The 18,198-nt window shown below is 45.3% G+C and overlaps 2 protein-coding genes across 3 annotated transcripts in view; one reads left to right on the forward strand and one right to left on the reverse strand.

Moving 5' to 3' along the window:
* Positions 1–508: 508 nt before the first annotated feature.
* Positions 509–17,789, forward strand: LOC311099369 (myomegalin-like; the record flags this gene model as incomplete). Its single annotated transcript, XM_084140079.1, has 18 exons — positions 509–1,594; positions 1,890–2,024; positions 2,289–2,408; positions 2,638–2,730; positions 3,430–3,648; positions 3,997–4,167; positions 4,479–4,589; positions 4,743–4,880; positions 5,101–5,280; positions 5,720–5,914; positions 6,035–6,226; positions 6,576–6,708; positions 6,898–7,040; positions 7,220–7,336; positions 7,655–7,798; positions 8,242–8,354; positions 11,750–11,892; positions 17,737–17,789. 18 exons carry the CDS (start codon positions 509–511, stop codon positions 17,787–17,789), a joined length of 3,486 nt encoding a protein of 1,161 aa, XP_083996205.1.
* LOC311099950 (nucleoporin NUP188-like) overlaps positions 16,764–18,198 on the reverse strand; it is a gene marked incomplete at its 5' end in the record, with an annotated part of 64,588 nt that continues 63,153 nt past the window's right edge. For both annotated transcript variants that reach the window (XM_084140671.1, XM_084140670.1), the window contains one exon: positions 16,764–17,991. In XM_084140671.1, the coding sequence (XP_083996797.1) occupies positions 17,812–17,991 (180 nt within the window). In that variant the 3' untranslated portion in view covers positions 16,764–17,811. The remainder of the gene's footprint in view (positions 17,992–18,198) is intronic.

Below are 18,198 nucleotides of genomic sequence, written 5' to 3' on the forward strand. Positions count from 1 at the left end.
ACCTAGGGCCAACCCAGAGCCTGTTGTCCTTGTGAGGGCAGCTAGGCTGGGTAGACAGGCCTGGGGTCTGAAGGGGCAGGATTACGAGGACAGCAGCCAGCCGTAACACAGGAGATCACAGTCGGTCGAGTCCAGGGGATTTAGTCTGATGTGTGGGGCAGTGGAGGAGGGATTAGGGAATAGGTCTTAACGCTTATGCTGCTCTCACCAGGAAGAGCTCTGTCAGTCTCTCCTGTTCACTCAGAGAGAGAGAGAGGGAGAGTCTGCTGTGTGCCATGATTAGAAGGCTGACGACCATGGGACAGCGGAGTGTTTATGAGAGTCTGTAGGAGTCTATTTGTGTTGGACTAAACTGTGAGCTTACTGCGCTGTCCCTGACACAGAGATGGAGAGAGAGCATTTTCTGTGTGCCGTGGCTGGCAAGCTGACGATTGCGGGACATCGGAGCATTTATACAAGGAGCCTATCTGAGTGTGTCTGCACTGAACTGTGATCTCTAGTCATCACCATGAAAGACCCGTGCCGCGTATGCGGCGTGCGCCTCATTGGCAGCCAGTGCCGCTGGATCTTCAACCCGTCGGGGAAGCGGCAGCTCCAGGTCATCCTGTCCCACGTGCTGGGGCACGAGGTCGACCGCGACCCTGACGGCCAGGCCTCAGAGTTCCTGTGCGGCAAGTGTGTGTTTACGCTGGAGCGGGTGGTGCAGTGCGATGTGCAGATAGGCAGGCTGCAGGAGGAGCACGCCACTCAGGTGCAACAGCTGCAGCAGGAGAGGGAGCACCTGAAGGAGTGCGTGGCCCACGTCTACGGACGCCACAACCCCCCGCCTAAGAGGCCCGATGTGGGGGAGGAGAACAATGTTAAGGTCCCCCTCTGGAGGTCCGCTGAAGGTGGTGGAAGCGCAGAGGATTACGGGGGAGGGCAGTGTACGTCAGAGGGGCAGACCAAGGAAGGTGCGGGGGAGGGGGATGGTCGGGGGAGGCGCTCTGTGAGTATGGACCTCCTGGGTGGACCGAGTGGTCGAAGGGGAGTCGCAGGTCGGTCAAGCTCAGCCCCCAGGAGGGTGCAGGCAGGGACAGATCTCTGCCCGGTGAAGAACCCCTGGCTCCAGTCAGCGCGGCTCCGCTCCAGGAGCCTGATGTACCTGGACCTGGTCTACCGCAAGGGTACTCTCTCCTCTCCCAGCTCCAGGCTTCGCTCAGCCTCGCTCCAGTCCCTCAATCCTGACCACCCTCAACAGACAGAACCCCTGTGCCCCCTGCCACAGAGACAACGCAGAGAGTCGAAGATACCATTGAGGGAGCGTTTACCCTCAGTTGGCCCGGCTACCAGCATTACCACACCCCAGAGAGCCCAGCCTTCCATCATCTCTGACCTGCTGCAGCTGCTGCGCTCCATCCCCAGACGACCGGTGCCAGCTGCCCCCAGAAGCCGCATCCCCATCCTGCGTAGGAGGCCCAGCGTCGGACAGCCGCTTCCCCCAGGACGCAGCCTCACCCCTGGGGCCTGGCACAGACTGAGGCAGGCAGAGTGGAGGTCCCTCCAGGACCTCACGGAGGAGTTTAAGGATGATTACATGCCACTCAGAGCTGAGGTTGTCCAGTCAGCCCAGACCCTTACTCTGTAGAGAATTTAAAGGCCCTGGAAATGTAGCTTGGTTAAACCAGACTGAATGCTGCGCTCATTTATACAGAATTGGGATCATAAATTGTTTTGACTGATTAAAATCAATAACTAAATGGGATTCAAAGCTGTTCTGTGCCCATGTGTCCTAGTATTGGACACAATACTATAACCCTCTGTTAACTCACTGTCCTTTTGGCCTTCGTTAGCCAACTCATCCCTCTTTGTTGACAAATGTTCCTGAATCTTGTGCTTTACTTTTCCAGGGTTTCAATGAGCAGCAGAGTGAGGTGAGCAGACTGGAGACAGCCAACAGGCAGTTGAGTGAGGAGATGAACCAGTTCAGCGCAACCAACCAGAACCTCTCCAAGACCCTGGAGGACACCCAGAACAACAACAAGGTAGATTGAGAGGGAAAGAGAGAATGCAGAGCGCTTTGTTTTTATAACATATATAAATGTTCTCACCATGGAATTTCCACCATTTTGAAATGAATAGGCTAAACCTAGGCCATCCTTCCAGTTCTACAGAAATGGCTATGGGGTAGGAGCACTTTGTAGGGGTGGATTCAAAATGTACCATTATGACGAATCTAACATGTTAGAGGCAGATTAATCTACTGTTTTGGCTACTTGAGGTCCCTGACTCCTTGTGTGTTTTAATAGGCGCTGTCTGGTAAGCTGGAGGACACTGAGAACGAGCTCACCTCTGAGAAAAAGAACGCTCTGAAACAAGACAAAACCATCCAGGGACTCACTCTGGTGCTCAAGGAAAAAGACAAAGAAGTAAGGTTGATTTGTATATTGCTTTTTCAAATGCTTTTGTCTCTCTAATGAATGTTGACCATGACAACACGATTTGATCATGTGAAATGATAATATACTGTTATATCAATGTATTACAGAATGTTGACCTTTATAGTTTCTCCCCATATGCTATGCCATCTGTGTTATGCAGACGGAGGGCTTATGTAACATCGTCACACTAACCTGTCTGTCTGTGTGTGTGTTCCAGATTGAAGAGCTGTGCCATGAGATTGAGGACAGGAACGAGGCTTTAGCCAAAGCCAGGGAGATGGTGCACAAAGACCAGCTCCAGAAATACCAGGTAAGTCGTCAGACCAGACACTTAGCATTGGCCACATTCCAGGCTCAATACATTGCAGTCGCATTAAACTCATCAACCAATGGCTGTGTGCCACGTCATTCACTGCACAGTCAGGCTTGCTATGTCATATGATGTCATTAGCTAAACACCTATAAAGGCATTGTAAGATCTGACAGGCAATCTGCTGTAATCCCAATGTGTTGTCCCTCCAGGATTCCGCAATCACAGCCTTTTTTGCCAAATTAACTATTCTGGAAATTTGACCAATCAGTGCACTATTACCTCATAAAACAGTAAAATCAGCGCAATATTAGCGCATAAAACTGACCCATCACCGCTGTACAAAAAGAGGGCTCGCAATTTCAACCAGTCATCGCACATTTACCTCATATGGTTCAATCAAGCCCCACGTCAACAAACTTTTTCCCTTGTCAGCGCATTTTCGTGACAAATTGGAGAAAATCATTGCATATTGCCATGCAAATATCAGAATTGTCGCTGCAAAATCAAGCATTTTTGCCCGCAAATATCACAAAAAAAATCTCCCTGCTATCCTGGAGGGACTGAATATGTGTATCTGCGTGTTCGCAAAAGGTCACAAAAGCAGACTCCACACGCACACCACTCACACACTAAAAAGACAAAAAGAGGTCTCCTGCTTCTCTAACTGTATCCACCATATTCATGCTTTCCCCCCAGGGTGCGGAGGAGCACCAGAGCCTTTTGATGGAGAAGCAGGAGGAGCTGGCCCAGCTCCAAGGGGAGCACCAAACCAAGCTGCTGGAGGCCCAGAAGCTGCAGCGCTCCCTCTGGAGGCGGGAGCAGGAGCTGTCCGACCTGCAGCAGGCCAAGGAGCAGCTGGACCAGGAGCTGGAGGAGTTCCAGCAGCAGAAGAAGAAGGGGGACAAGGCCCTCAATGTAAGCCCATAGGAGGAATTTATATTGTGTCGTTGTGCGGGAAAGCTTTGATAATGGCAAGCTGGCAGCAGGTGTGCTGTTTGTTTTATTACCACGTAATTACATGGTTTTAGCCGCATGTAATATAATGCAGACTGTATTACCCAAAGCCATTTGCCCAAAAGATGAGGGTGACTTATTTTCAGTGCTTTTGCTAACCACGTGACCCGACCAGGAAAGAAAACTCCTGACCCCATCTGTAATCAATGTACTTTATGAGCACAAGACGTTGAAAATACTGTATGTGTTTTTGGTTGAAATGTAACCACTTTATTCCCTCACAGTCAGTGTCATTGTTCTAACCCCCAGGAGGTGCAGAACCAGCTGAAGAAGCTGACTGGGGAGCTGGGCGAGAGGGAGAGCAGCCTGAAGCAGCAGTACCAGGAGCTGCTGGAGCAGACCAAGAGGAGGCTGCAGGGCCACGAGGTCACCATCCAGCGCCTCACCACTTGCCTGACCGACAAGGAGCAGCAGCTGCAGGTAGAGAGAGATACTGCAGGAGGGCAATGAAGAAGAAATGGATAGTCTGAGAACCTGAGAAACTTTAGGTGACACCATGGACATATAATCTAATCTATAGAAGGGGCTTAGAGCCTCTAACCCTGACCATTTGAAGAGGCCCGTTCTATAGATTCTATGGGTGAAACTAGGTAAAGAAGGTGTGCTAGCACGGGATCTTTTTTTTCTGTCTCTCTATTCTATCTTGTTCCTCTTTCTTTCACACTCAATTTTTTGTCTCCCTCCTCTCTCTCTCTGTCTATGCCTCTATTCTCGCTCTCTCTTCCTCTCAGGAGTACATGAACATGACGAGAGACATGGAACAGAGCAGAAGTCCTGGGGGAAGCGACACCATGCTGTCAAAGCTGCGAGAACAACTGAAACAGAAAGAGAAGGCTCTGGAGGTGTGCTTTCCATCAATGTCTTTTTAAAATGAAATATTTCACTCACTCACACACACACACTTTCTCTCGTTTTCTAGCTCCGTCTCATCTGACAAAGAATGTTGTAAGCATCCGCAGTCTTCAATATCAGCCTTTTTTATTGCTCCTCCACAGCAAGCGCTGGATGATAAGTTTGAGGCGCTAGAAGAGAAAGACAACGAGATCCACCAGCTGCACCTGTCACTCAGGGAGAAGGCGAGGGACCTGGAGAGACTCAACAACCTGCTGTCTCACAATGAGGACACCATCAATGTAGGGACCACTAGTGTTGCTCACACTACCTTGACTGCTCAGTGCTCACACTACCTCTCTAGCGGGTGTTTGCAACCCCTAGACACTTGTGGAGATCTGAGAGGATTTGATATAGATCCCCCTTGCCTTAAAGCTAAAAAGCATGTTCAATGAAGTCTCAGATGGCACAATCTTTTCCACCTCTTGGTCTCGCACACATTTTCTCTCTCCCTCACTCCAGAGTTTTGACATGTTGATAAAGGAGAAGGATGTGGAGCTGCAGCACCTGGCCAACATGCTGAAGAACCTGCAGTGGGCCAAGCAGGACGTGGAGGACAACCTGAACCGGGCCTGCAGTGAGAAGGACGCCATCATTAGCCAGCTGCAGCTCTCCCTGGAGGGCAAGACCAAGGACATGGAGGTAGGCTGCTGAGACACGCACTGAGAAACATGCTAACGAACGAACGCACGCACCCACTCACCAACTCACTCACCCACCCACTCACCCATCCACTCACCCACCCACCCACTCACCCACTCATTCACTCACTCACTCACTCACACATTGACACATACTTACGTACACACCCCCGTAGATATACATTCACATAACACATAGACAAACACACAGTTTGCAATATACTCACAACGCAGTAGTTATTTTAAAAACATACTCACAAATACGGACACTCACTCGACACAGTCATACAGTAATAATATACTGCTATCTTAGATCACGTCTCTCTTGGAAAAAAAGGTTTATCTCTAAGGGACAAAGCTGGATAAATAAAGGTTGAACAAAAATAATATTAAACTCATTCTTTCTCTCTGCCTCTCTCCACACCCCTCTCTGTGTGTAGGAGATGGCGAGTGCCCTGCTGAGCCAATCCCAGTCTCAGGCCCGTGACCTTGCGGAGCAGATGGGTCAGAGGTTAAAGGTGACGGAGGCCATGCTGGCAGAGGCGGTCAAGGCCCGGGTGAGGCTGGTGGCGGACAACGAGAGCACCGTGGAGGGCCTGCTTGCCACCATCAGCAGCAAGGACCAGCTTCTCAAGGTACACACACACATACACGTTCATATCCTCCACTCTGTCTCAGAACACATTCATCATTTATTTGTCATTTCTACAGAAGGTTTAGTTTTATGATCTCTCATGTCTGTGTTGTCTTACCAGGAGTCAGCGGAGCACTATAACCGCACACTGTCTGAGCGCGCCCAGGAGATCCAGGAGCTGAAGAGACAGCTGTTTGTCCACCTGCAGCAGCTGGCCTCAGCAGAGAAACATAGTTCCACGGCAACACAGGAGGGTTACCTGGAGATTGCCGAGCTCAGGGCCCTGCTGACGGAGAAAGACTCCATCATCAACGTGAGTGGGACTGAAAGCGCTACTCAATTATTTGGTTAAATGCATTGTATAAAATGTACTATTGTGTAAATTGTGGGGGGATGATTTTTAAGAGTTTAGGATTTAGATGGGTGCTGGCTACGCTATGTGTAGGATTTTGCTCCTGCCCAGCTCAAACGGACGCAAAATGGAAGACACTTTGGTTATTTGTGTGTTAATGCTGGGCTAGAACAAAATCCTGCACACATCGTTGACCATTCCTGACTTCTCTTGCAATAACATTGAATAAAGATAATTGCAAGGTTATTCAATTGCAAGGCTATGAACTAGAGAGCTCCTTGTGTGTTAAACATTTGATTTCCTCTTCAAGAAACTTCTGGAGCGTGGGCAGGAGAGAGACCAGTTCCTCGCTGAATTAGGGCAGAAGGAGCCTGCACCGCCTCAGGTGTTGGAGCTCAGACAGACCATCCAAGTGCTGCAGGAGAGGCTGGAGGAGAGGGAAGGTGAGAGACTCATATCTCTTAAAGCTACAGGCAGGTCACCAGTAATGTGAGATCAATGACTTCAAGCAAAGGAGGAAGGCATTTTCAAAGCATTCAGGAAACGGGGGGAAAACTTTTGGTTGAACGTTGCTTTCTTTGGGAAAGGTAACCCACTAACATTGTCCGCAACTGCTCTGTCCCTCTCTGTAGCGGAGCTCTCCAAGAAGAACAACAATGAGGACAACATGGAGAAGGTCCCTCTCACCAAGAAGACTCTGGTCATCCTGAAGAAGGAGCTAGCTCAGAAGACTGATGCTCTCAACAAGGCTCTGAAGAGGGAGAATGAACTCAAGGTGAACTAAAAGAACACACTAACACCCCTGCTCATTTAAAGTGTATCACTTTTTTGGTCTTTTGTTGGCTTGTCATTCTTAGGCACAGATCTAGAATCAGCTTACCCTCCACAAATCCTAATATTTAACCATTAGAAGGAAAAACTCAAAACTGACCTTGATGTCTTCCTGTGTTCCAGATGTCCCTGGCTGATCTCGAGTCAGTGTTGTCTGAGCTGGAGGGGCGTATCGAGGTCCAGGCGGCCAGCATAGACTCCCTCACCACCACTCTTGAGACCAAGGACGCGATTATAAATGTGAGTGGATGGCCAGTGGCACTTCAATTTACCCAGAAAGACTCACAGCTATAATCGTTGCCAAAGGTGATTCTAACATGTATTGACTCAGGGGTGTGAATACTTATGTACATTTGATATTTTAGTATTTCATTTTCAATAAATTAGCAAACATTTCTAAAAACATGTTTTCACTTTGTCATTATGGGGTATTGTGTGTAGATGGGTGAGAAAAAATATATATTTAATCCATATTGAATTCAGGCCGTAACAACAAAATGTGGAATAAGTCGAAGAGTTTGAATTCTTTCTGAAAGCACTGTATGTGTGTGGTGACAGGACCTCCACCAGCATCTGGGCCAGACAGGGGACAACCAGACCCGTGAGACCCAGGATCAGGCTGCCAGAGCCGGGGTCGAGCGCTCACTCCCTGACCTCCCTCAGACGGAGAGAACCATCATCGGTGGAGACATCCAGCAAAAGGTAGCACCACAAAAAAGCAAGCCCTGCCTGAAACGTATTTATGAGCTGTAATGTGCCATCTATCTTCAGCAAAATGGTAATGTCTGGATGTATCAAAGTCAAGTGTTAAGATGTCGCACAACCTTTTGTGATATGTTTGGTTTAATTGTGTGAAAATAATATAACCACAACCTGAAGAGGCTCACTCTTTGGTCCGCATGTCAAAAAACATTCAAGCATGAGAATAAACCCGCCATGACCTGGATCATGTTGATTAAGCATCAAAGGAAGAAAACGGACTGACTCGTGGAGGGACTACCTGGATTTGTCCAATAAGAATACCTCATTTTTGTTTTCCATTGTGAAATGTATTAAAATATCTACCATTGCATGCCCAATGAATATTACCTTTGTACAGTAACTGACCTTTCAGTGACCTCTGAACTGTGCCACTCCCTCCCCAGGCCCTGCCGTCGTTGGCTGACCTGCAGATGGAGCACCGCTGTCTGAACCAAGCCTTGAGGGCCGAGCAGCAGCTTTACTCCAGCCTGGTCCGCACCGTCAAGGAACAAGACGGGTAAAAGGATTATTATCACAGATTGGATTTTTTTCCACATTATATTCTATCGAAATACAGTGGGGGAAAAAAGTATTTAGTCAGCCACCAATTGTGCAAGTTCTCCCACTTAAAAAGATGAGAGAGGCCTGTAATTTTCATCATAGGTACACATCAACTATGACAGACAAAATTAGGAGAAAAAATCCAGAAAATCACATTGTAGGATTTCTTATGAATTTATTTGCAAATTATGGTGGAAAATAAGTATTTGGTCAATAACAAAAGTTTCTCAATACTTTGTTATATACCCTTTGTTGGCAATGACACAGGTCAAACGTTTTCTGTAAGTCTTCACAAGGTTTTCACACACTGTTGCTGGTATTTTGGCCCATTCCTCCATGCAGATCTCCTCTAGAGCAGTGATGTTTTGGGGCTGTCGCTGGACAACACAGACTTTCAACTCCATCCAAAGATTTTCTATGGGGTTGAGATCTGGAGACTGGCTAGGCCACTCCAGGACCTTGAAATGCTTCTTACGAAGCCACTCCTTCGTTGCCCGGCGGTGTGTTTGGGATCATTGTCATGCTGAAAGACCCAGCCACGTTTCATCTTCAATGCCCTTGCTGATGGAATGAGGTTTTCACTCAAAATCTCACGATACATGGCTCCATTCATTCTTTCCTTTACACGGATCAGTCGTCCTGGTCCCTTTGCAGAAAAACAGCCCCAAAGCATGATGTTTCCACCCCCATGCTTCACAGTAGGTATGGTGTTCTTTGGATGCAACTCAGCATTCTTTATCCTCCAAACACGACGAGTTGAATTTTTACCAAAAAGTTATATTTTGGTTTCATCTGACCATATGACATTCTCCCAATCCTCTTCTGGACGGGCCTGGACATGGCCTGGACATGTACTGGCTTAAGCAGAGGGACACGTCTGGCACTGCAGGATTTGAGTCCCTGGTGGCGTAGTGTGTTACTGATGGTAGGCTTTGTTACTTTGGTCCCAGCTCTCTGCAGGTCATTCACTAGGTCCCCCCGTGTGGTTCTGGGATTTTTGCTCACCATTCTTGTGATAATTTTGACCCCACGGGGTGAGATCTTGCGTGGAGCCCCAGATCGAGGGAGATTATCAGTGGTCTTGTATGTCTTTCATTTCCTAATAATTGCTCCCACAGTTGATTTCTTCAGCACTGTATCAAAGACCCAAGAGACAGATTCCAACATCTGTAAAATGTAATACTTCCCCCCAAAAAACGAATCCTCCTCCAAATATGGTATTTATATGGAATTGCAGATTCAGTCTTCCCAGCCTGGTGCAGGTCTACAATTGTGTTTCTGGTGTCCTTTGACAGCTCTTTGGTCTTGGCCATAGTGGAGTTTGGAGTGTGACTGTTTGAGGTTGTGGACAGGTGTCTTTTATACTGATAACAAGTTCAAACAGGTGCCATTAATACAGGTAACGAGTGGAGGACAGAGGAGCCTCTTAAAGAAGAAGTTACAGGTCTGTGAGAGCCAGAAATCTTGCTTGTTTGTAGGTGACCAAATACTTATTTTCCACCATAATTTGCAAATAAATTCATTACAAATCCTACAATGTGATTTTCTGGAAAGATTTTTCTCAATTTGTCTGTTATAGTTGACGTGTACCTATGATGAAAATTACAGGCCTCTCTCATCTTTTTAAGTGGGAGAACTTGCACAATTGGTGGCTGACTAAATACTTTTTTTCCCCACTTTATAATTGAAATAGGCTTACTCAAAACCAACCTTTCTTTTTAAATGCTTTGGTTGGTGTGATCTTACTGCTGTGGCATTGAAAAATTTTTTTTTGGGTGTGTGTGTTACAATAACCAGCATCTCAATATATACAGTGCATTCGGAAAGCATCCAGAACCCTTGACTTTTTGCAAATTTTGTTACGTTACAGCCTTATTCTAAAATTGATTTTAAAAAATCCTCATCAATTTGCTCATTTATAAAAAATGTAAAACAGAAATACCTTACTGACATAAGTATTCAGACCCTTTGCTATGAGACTCGAAATTGAGCTCAGGTGCATCCTGTTTCCATTGATCATCCTTGAGATGTTTTTACAACTTGATTGGAATCCACCTGTGCTAAATTCAATTGATTGGACATGATTTGTAAAGGCACACACCTGTCTATATAAGGTCACACAGTTGACAGTACATGTCAGAGCAAAAACCAAGCCATGAGGTTGAAGGAATTGTCCATAGAGCTCCGAGACAGGATTGTGTCGAGGCACAGATCTGGGGAAGGGTACTAAAAAATGTCTGCAGCATTGAAGGTCCCCAAGAACACAGTGGCTTCCATCATTCTTAAATGGAAGACGTTTGGAACCACCAAGACTCTTCCTAGAGCTGGCTGCCCGACCAAACTGCGCAATCGGGGGAGAAGGGACTTGGTCAGGGAGGTGACCAAGAACCCGATGGTCACTCTGACAAAGCGCCAGAGTTCCTCTGTGGAGATGGGAGAATCTTCCAGAAGGACAACCATCTCTGCAGCACTCCACCAATCAGGCCTTTATGGTAGAGTGGCCAGATGGAAGCCACTCCTCAGTAAAAGGCACATGACAGCCCGCTTGGAGTTTGCCAAAAGTCACCTAAAGGACTCTCAGACCATGAAAAACAAGATTCTCTGGTCTGATGAAACCAAGATTGACCTCTTTGGCCTGAATGCCAAGAGTCACGTCTGGAGGAAACCTGGCACCATCCCTACGGTGAAGCATGGTGGTGGCAGCATCATGCTGTGGGGATGTTTTTCAGCGGCAGGGACTGGGAGACTAGTCAGGATCGAGGCAAAGATGAACAGAGCAAAGTACAGAGAGATCCTTGATGAAAACCTGCTCCAAAGTGCTCAGGACCTCAGACTGGGGCGAAGTTTCACATTCTAATAGGACAACGACCCTAAGCACACAGCCCAGACAATGCAGGAGTGGCATCGGGACAAGTCTCTGAATGTCCTTGAGTGGCCCAGCCAGAGCCTGGACTTGAACCCGATCGAACATCTCTGGAGAGACCTGAAAATAGCTGTGCAGCGACGCTCTCCGTCCAACATGACAGAGCTTGAGAGGATCTGCAGAGAAGAATACCAAATACAGGTGTGCCAAGCTTGTAGCGTCATACCCAAGAAGACTCGAGGCTGTAATCGCTGCCAAAGATGCTTCAACAAAGTACTGAGTAAAGGGTCTGAATACTTATGTAAATGTGATATTTAATTTATTCATACATTTACAAAAAATACAATTTTAGAATAAGGCTGTAATGTAACAACATTTTGAAAAAGTCAAGGGGTCTGAATACCTTCCGAATGCACTGTAGATAATATCTATCTGTATATACTGTATGTGAAATAGTAATGTATACATTGTGATTGTGGGTGTTGCAGTGACCAGCCTCTCCACGCCCTCCAGATGGAGCTGACGTCGGTGACGCTTCTCAGGCAGCAGCTGGAAGAGGGCATCCGGAGCAACGAGGAGCTCCGAGAAGACCTGGACAGAGAGATCGCCAGAGCCAAGCTCTCAATGGAAGGTGCAGTAGTACACAAAGGAGAGGGGGAGGGGGAGACTAGAGAGAGGGGGGAAGAATGAAGGGAACTAGGAAGGGCACAGAAGAGAGGGAGGGGGAGACTAGAGAAAGGGGGGAAGAAAGAAGGGAAGGGGACAGAAAAGGAAGGATGAACCACTCTGCAGAATATAATATACTGCCTGTGTCTGTCTTATCTATCTCTGTCTTTCTCACTTACAGCTTACATTTACTCATTTGCTTATCTTCTACCTTTTTAATTATTTATCTGTTTATTTACATAGTTTACGTTTGTTTTTGCTTGCCCATTAAAAAGCCATGTCTGTCTTGTTGCATCACTTCATTCACATTTCACATGAAATCATTGTCACTAATCCAACGATGCCTGCTGCTCTCTCTCTCTCTCTCTCTCTCGCTCTCTCTCTGCCATCTGTTAGTTTAATATAGAGTTTTTATGCCATTACAGTATATAACAACCTAATAGGTTAGCGCAGTGTGGTATCTGGACAATTACGACTTTGCTAATGGTTGCAAATGGTTTTAGAGGATGTTAACTCAGCTTAAGGGGAGCATCTGGAGAGTAGTTCTATAGGGGAACCCTAAAGCAGAGAAAGTCTGTTAGGTGGAGTCCTGGGATTGGTCTGTAGGGGAAAACACCCATATCAGGTTACATAGGATATATACTATGGTTTGGGACAAAGGACGGGGAGAATACCATATTTAAAGTTTGGGTCAGGTTATTCTCCAGATGTCTGCAGATATCTGTAAATTGACGCTGGAATACTTTGATATAATAAACCTTTATAATCAAAGTACAGTGTCAGCGGATTTCCTTATTCTCACAGCATAATTAGCATCGTTTTCTCGACACCACAGCAGTTACAGAGTATACCTTCTGTGGCTGCATCCCTATGCATTACTCTTCTCCCGAAGTGTGCACTTGCTTGTGAAGTGTGCATTGCTTCAACCATATTACCCATGTAGCTTACAAAACATGCATAGGTCAATACAATCATCCTGCATGCTGAAGTGAATTCAACGACCAAGAAAGATGGAAAGTCACTCTGTTTAGTAGTGCAATGCTTCAGTTGCAATGCAGTGTCAGAACACATACCAAGATACAACCTTGATTGATGAATCCATATGTCTGATCTGTGAGAGTGTAGAACCCTGTCCATGTGTGGCAGAACTCAGGGGTCTCAATGAGGGAGTCTGTGTGTGTGTGTGTGTGTGTGTGTGTGTGTACGTTCCCTTCTGCGTGCCAGCTCATACCTCCCCTCCCCTATAAAGAGAGCCAGGTGTATAAATATACAGTGCCTTCAGAAAGTATTTACACCCCTTGACTTTTTCCACATTTTGTTGTGTTACAACTTTAATTTCAAATTGATTAAATTGAGATTTTGTTTCACTGGCCTACACACAATACCCCATAATGTCAAAGTGGAATTATGTTTATAAATGAATGGACTCACACTGTGTGACTATCTCATCTCTGTATCCCACACATACAATGATCTGCGAGGTCCCTCAGTCGAGCAGTGAGTTTCAATTCAACCACAAAGACCAGGGAGGTTTTCCAGTGCCTCGCAGTCGCAAAGAAGGGCACCAGTTGTTAGATGGGTTAAAAATAATTATACAAAAGAAAGCAGACATTGAATATCCCTTTGAGCATGGTGAATTATTACTTACACTTTGGATGGTGAATCAATACATCCAGTCACTACAAAGATACAGACGTCCTTCCTAACTCAGTTGCTGGAGAGGAAGGAAACCACTCAGGGATTTCCCCATGAGGCCAATGGTGACTTTAAAACAGTTACAGAGCTTAATGGCTGTGATACGAGAAAACTGAGGATGGCTCAACGACATTGTAGTTACTCCACAATTCTAACCTAAAATACAGTGAAAAGAAGGAGTCCTGTACAGAATAAAAAAATATTCCAAAAGATGCATCCTGTTTGCAATAAGACACTAAAGTAAAACGGCAAAAAATGTGGCAAAGAAATTAACTTTATGTCCTGAATACGAAGCGTTATGTTTGGGGCAAATACACAACACAAGAGTACCACTCTTCATATTTTCAAGCATGATGGTGGCTGCATCATGTTATGGGTATACTTGTTATCGGCAAGAACTAGGGAGTTTTTTAGGATAACGATATAAAGCTAAGCACAGGCAAAATCCTAGAGGAAAACCTGGTTCAGTGTACTTTCCAACAGACACTGGGAGACAAATCCAACTTTCAGCAGGACAATAACCTAAAGCACAAGGCCAAATATACACTGGAATTGCTTACTAAGGCAACATTGAATGTTCCTGAGTGAACTAATTACAGTTTTGACTTAAATCGGTATGAAAATATATGGCAAGACTTGAAAATAGCTGTCTAGCAATGACTTGAAAGCAAGTCTAAGAAGCGGTTGATATGTTTTATGTGTGCTATTTCTATGCTTCCCGTTCTAACGTTTCGTTTTTGTGTCTTTTACTTTCGGTTTTGTACACCAGCTTCAAACAGCTGAATATACAATATTTTAGGTTATGGAAAAGATACAGCGGTTTAGATGGTACAATGATTCTCTACACAATGACTGCTTGTTTTATCACATAAACTGAAATTAGGCAAACTATTAGAATAGTTTTTTCTGCATATTGCACCTTTAATAGGATACTTCACCCAAATGACAAAATGAAATATTGGTTTCCTTAACCTGTAAGCAGTCTATGGACAAGGTATGACAGCAATCCATGCTATGGTTTTGTTTACCTGGCCACTGTTTCAAGTGCTAACTTTTTAGCATTACTGCCCCCCCCCCCCCCCCCCCCCCAGAAATGCACTGCAAAGGTTTTTCTGTGCCTCATGGCAAAATGTGTAGAATTGCAGGAAATTAGCTTGAAAAATGCTAAATCTTCTTTCCGATGCCAAGAGGCAGGCCTTTAAAATGTTCCTTCCCAGGGCCCGAGACTTGGTACGTCCGGTCATGCAATGCTGAAGTCATAGAAATACCATACAAGGAGTTTTATTAACTCACTTGTGTTCTGCTATAGCAAAAGGGGTCCCCGGCCTCAAAAAGTTTGAGAACCCCTGTCCTAAAGTATCAACAAAATTGTGTACAATGAAGTTACTTATAGATGATTTGGACATGAGTGTGTGTTGTTCAGCAAGTGGTGGAGCAGGGTCCGCTGAATGCCTTGACCAGTAGTGTGAACACCATGCAGCAGGTCCTGGAGGAGGCTGGCCGCCTGCTCAAACTGGTCGGTCTGTAGCGTCTCCCTGCCCTCTGGCACCGCCACCACAGGAGGGGATGGCAGCAGCAACACACACTCACTGACTCTCACACACACACACACACTCATTCACTGACTCTCACACACACACTCATAAACACGTACATACTCACTCAATCACACACACATCACAGTTGTAAACACACCCTTTCAACGCTGTCTTCAACATTTTCTTCAGTGCACCAGTGGCGGTCGGTGCCGTTTAAGATGAGGGAGGATTATTTTTTTTTTTATGAGCATGGCCTTATTTCTATTACAGCATATTGGATGACTGTCATTCATATTGGACTTCTGGGCACAACACATCGGCTGGCTGTGACCAAGCGAAAAAAGCTTTCCAAGCCAAACCATCATAACCGCTAAACACAGCCTACATCGTTGTCACCATATTAACGTCATAGTCAACATAACTACTAGAAAGAACGTGTTAGTAAACCCGCTACAATCATGCAGTACAGTCAGCAGCAAGCAGTTTAGCAGTTACACCGGCGGGCCCTGGTGGCAATAAATTAATAAAACCAAAAGCTTATCTTGACTTGGAAGAGTTCCAGTGTTGGATAGCCATAGCCAGCTAGCTAACATAGCATCCCTCTCTGTTTGAGCTGGGTGTTTGAGAAGGCTAAACTAGCTGGCTAGTAAGTAAGTGAAAGTGGAACAAAAAATACAACGAAATATAGCTAGCTCTCTCTCTCTCTTGCTTCTCCTTCATTTTTGAAGAAATTAATTTGTTCAAAACTGTTCAACTTTTGTCTTGCTCTCTTTGAGTCAACTACTCACCACATTATATGCACTGCACCGCTATCTAGCTGTAGCTTATGCTTTCAGTACTAGCTTAATTCTCTGATCTTTTGATTGGGTGGACAACATGTCAGTTCATGCTACAACAGCTCTGATAGGCTGGAGGACGTCCTCCGGAAGTTATCATAATTACTTTGTAAGTCTATAGAACGGGGTGAGAACCACGAGTCTCCTATGAAGTCAATGTACCCAGAGGAGGACGGTAACTAGCTGTCCTCCGGCTACACCATGGTGCTACCATACAGAGTGCTGTTGAAGCTACTGTAGACCTTTATTGCAAAACTGTGTGTTTTAATAAATAAAAAAATGGTAATGAAATTGATAATCAATATATATTTTCTTAATGAAATTGATCGAGGATGGTCCTCCCCTTCCTCCTCTGAGGAGCCTCCACTGCAGTGCACCCACACAAACAACACACTACATATACGTACACACATTTTCCACACATTTTTCAGACCTCAAACTTGAAAGCAGATATAAAGCTAGAACCTGAATGAGTCAGAATGAGAACTTAAGAGACACATTTGCAAGTGTAACCCCCTAACATGGTCAACTTCTCTCTGCATGTGTATGTGATATAACTGATCTAATATAATAATATAATAATAATATGCCATTTAGCAGACGCTTTTATCCAAAGTGACTTACAGTCATGTGTGCATACATTTTTACGTATGGGTGGTCCCGGGGATCGAACCCAGACCTATTTTATGAAAATAGTCTTTCCCTCAATGTTTGACTTGTGAGTTCTCATTTGTAATTGTCCTGGGCTACGTGAAGACACAAGGTAATGCTCTACAAAAGGTACTTTATTATCATATAAAAATTAAAATAAAAGACATACAAATCTTGGAAGTTCCTTTGTAATGTATCGTGCTTGATGCACAAATGATGAGTCAGAAAATACAAGCAGATGCAAACAACTTCACAGCACAAAGAAAACCATAGAGAATATTTAAAAAAGAATAGAAAGCAGAAAAACATCCCTCCGTCCATGCATTATATGTCAAAATGTAGAAAAATAGCAGATACGTACAAAGTAACTGGGCAGCTCACTTAGGCAAGCTTCAGACTACTACAAGTTGTTTCTACGTAAATGTGGCTTGGTTTCAACTGGGTTGCTTCTATACCATAACGGAGTTCTGAATCTAATCAACTATTGTCAGAAACAGCCTATAAAACTAGGCAGATGGAAAGACGGGACAGTCAACGAGACTGATGTTCAATAGCACCAAGATCTTAATTACTAGCTATCTAATTCAATTCTCTGCAGTATCTCATTGTAGAATGTACTTCTTTTTTTGGCTGGCCCTTGTAGGCAGCTGTATCCTGTTTTGACCTAGGCTTTGGTCATTCCCACTGGGGTATAGGCTAGAATCTCAAGTGTAACACATTGGTTGTATCTCCATTTTGTATGGGAGTATTTTCTAAACACCCAAATGGCTTTGGCACAAAGACCGATGTTACAGTACCCTGGCTTAGAATATGACCCAAATGACTGGTTCACCATGTCAGAACATTGTGCTGCAGATTCTAATAATGACTAGCTTGATAAAAATGGATTCAAACTGAAGAGAATGAACCGACACTGTTGCACCGTGAAAAGTAGCATTCAGCACGTACACATTCAGAAGAGAACGGTTAAGTGCTACACAGAATCATCATCATCCACAAGGGTGATTCACCCAAAGTGGATGGTACAGTCCTAGGTCAGTATTGTAGAGGCTCTGTGTCAGTATAGTCAACCTCTGAACGTGTGAGCAGAATACGCCGTGTGTGACCAGAGTTTTCTCATCAGGAAAACCACCTCGCCCTAGTCGTAAGCTCCACGTGGTGGGTCTATCTCTGTACGTGGCGTACAAAGGCCTGCACCAGCTGGATGAAGGGCTCCTGACCCTCGTGGCTGGCCTTGGAGCCTGGGGTGGTGGGCTTGGTCTGGGGGGAGGGCAGCAGACTGCTGGCCGAGGACGATGCAGAGCCACGGCGGAAGTGACGGGACAGGCTGGACAGGAGGGTACTCTGGAGGAGAGGGAGAGAGCATCAGATATCACATACATCATAATAATGTCCTGCAACATATGTATTGAAACATAAAAAAATAAAAGCAGGAATTGCAATTTAAGGCTACTACAAACATGAAGACACTTCATGACACTAACAGAGCTGAGAAGAACAGAAGGGACTAGAATGGAATGGCAGAATAGGACAGAAATAAAACTAGACTGG

Source organism: Coregonus lavaretus (genome assembly GCF_964263955.1).
Source record: "Coregonus lavaretus genome assembly, chromosome: 24".
Classification (NCBI taxonomy): domain Eukaryota; kingdom Metazoa; phylum Chordata; class Actinopteri; order Salmoniformes; family Salmonidae; genus Coregonus; species Coregonus lavaretus.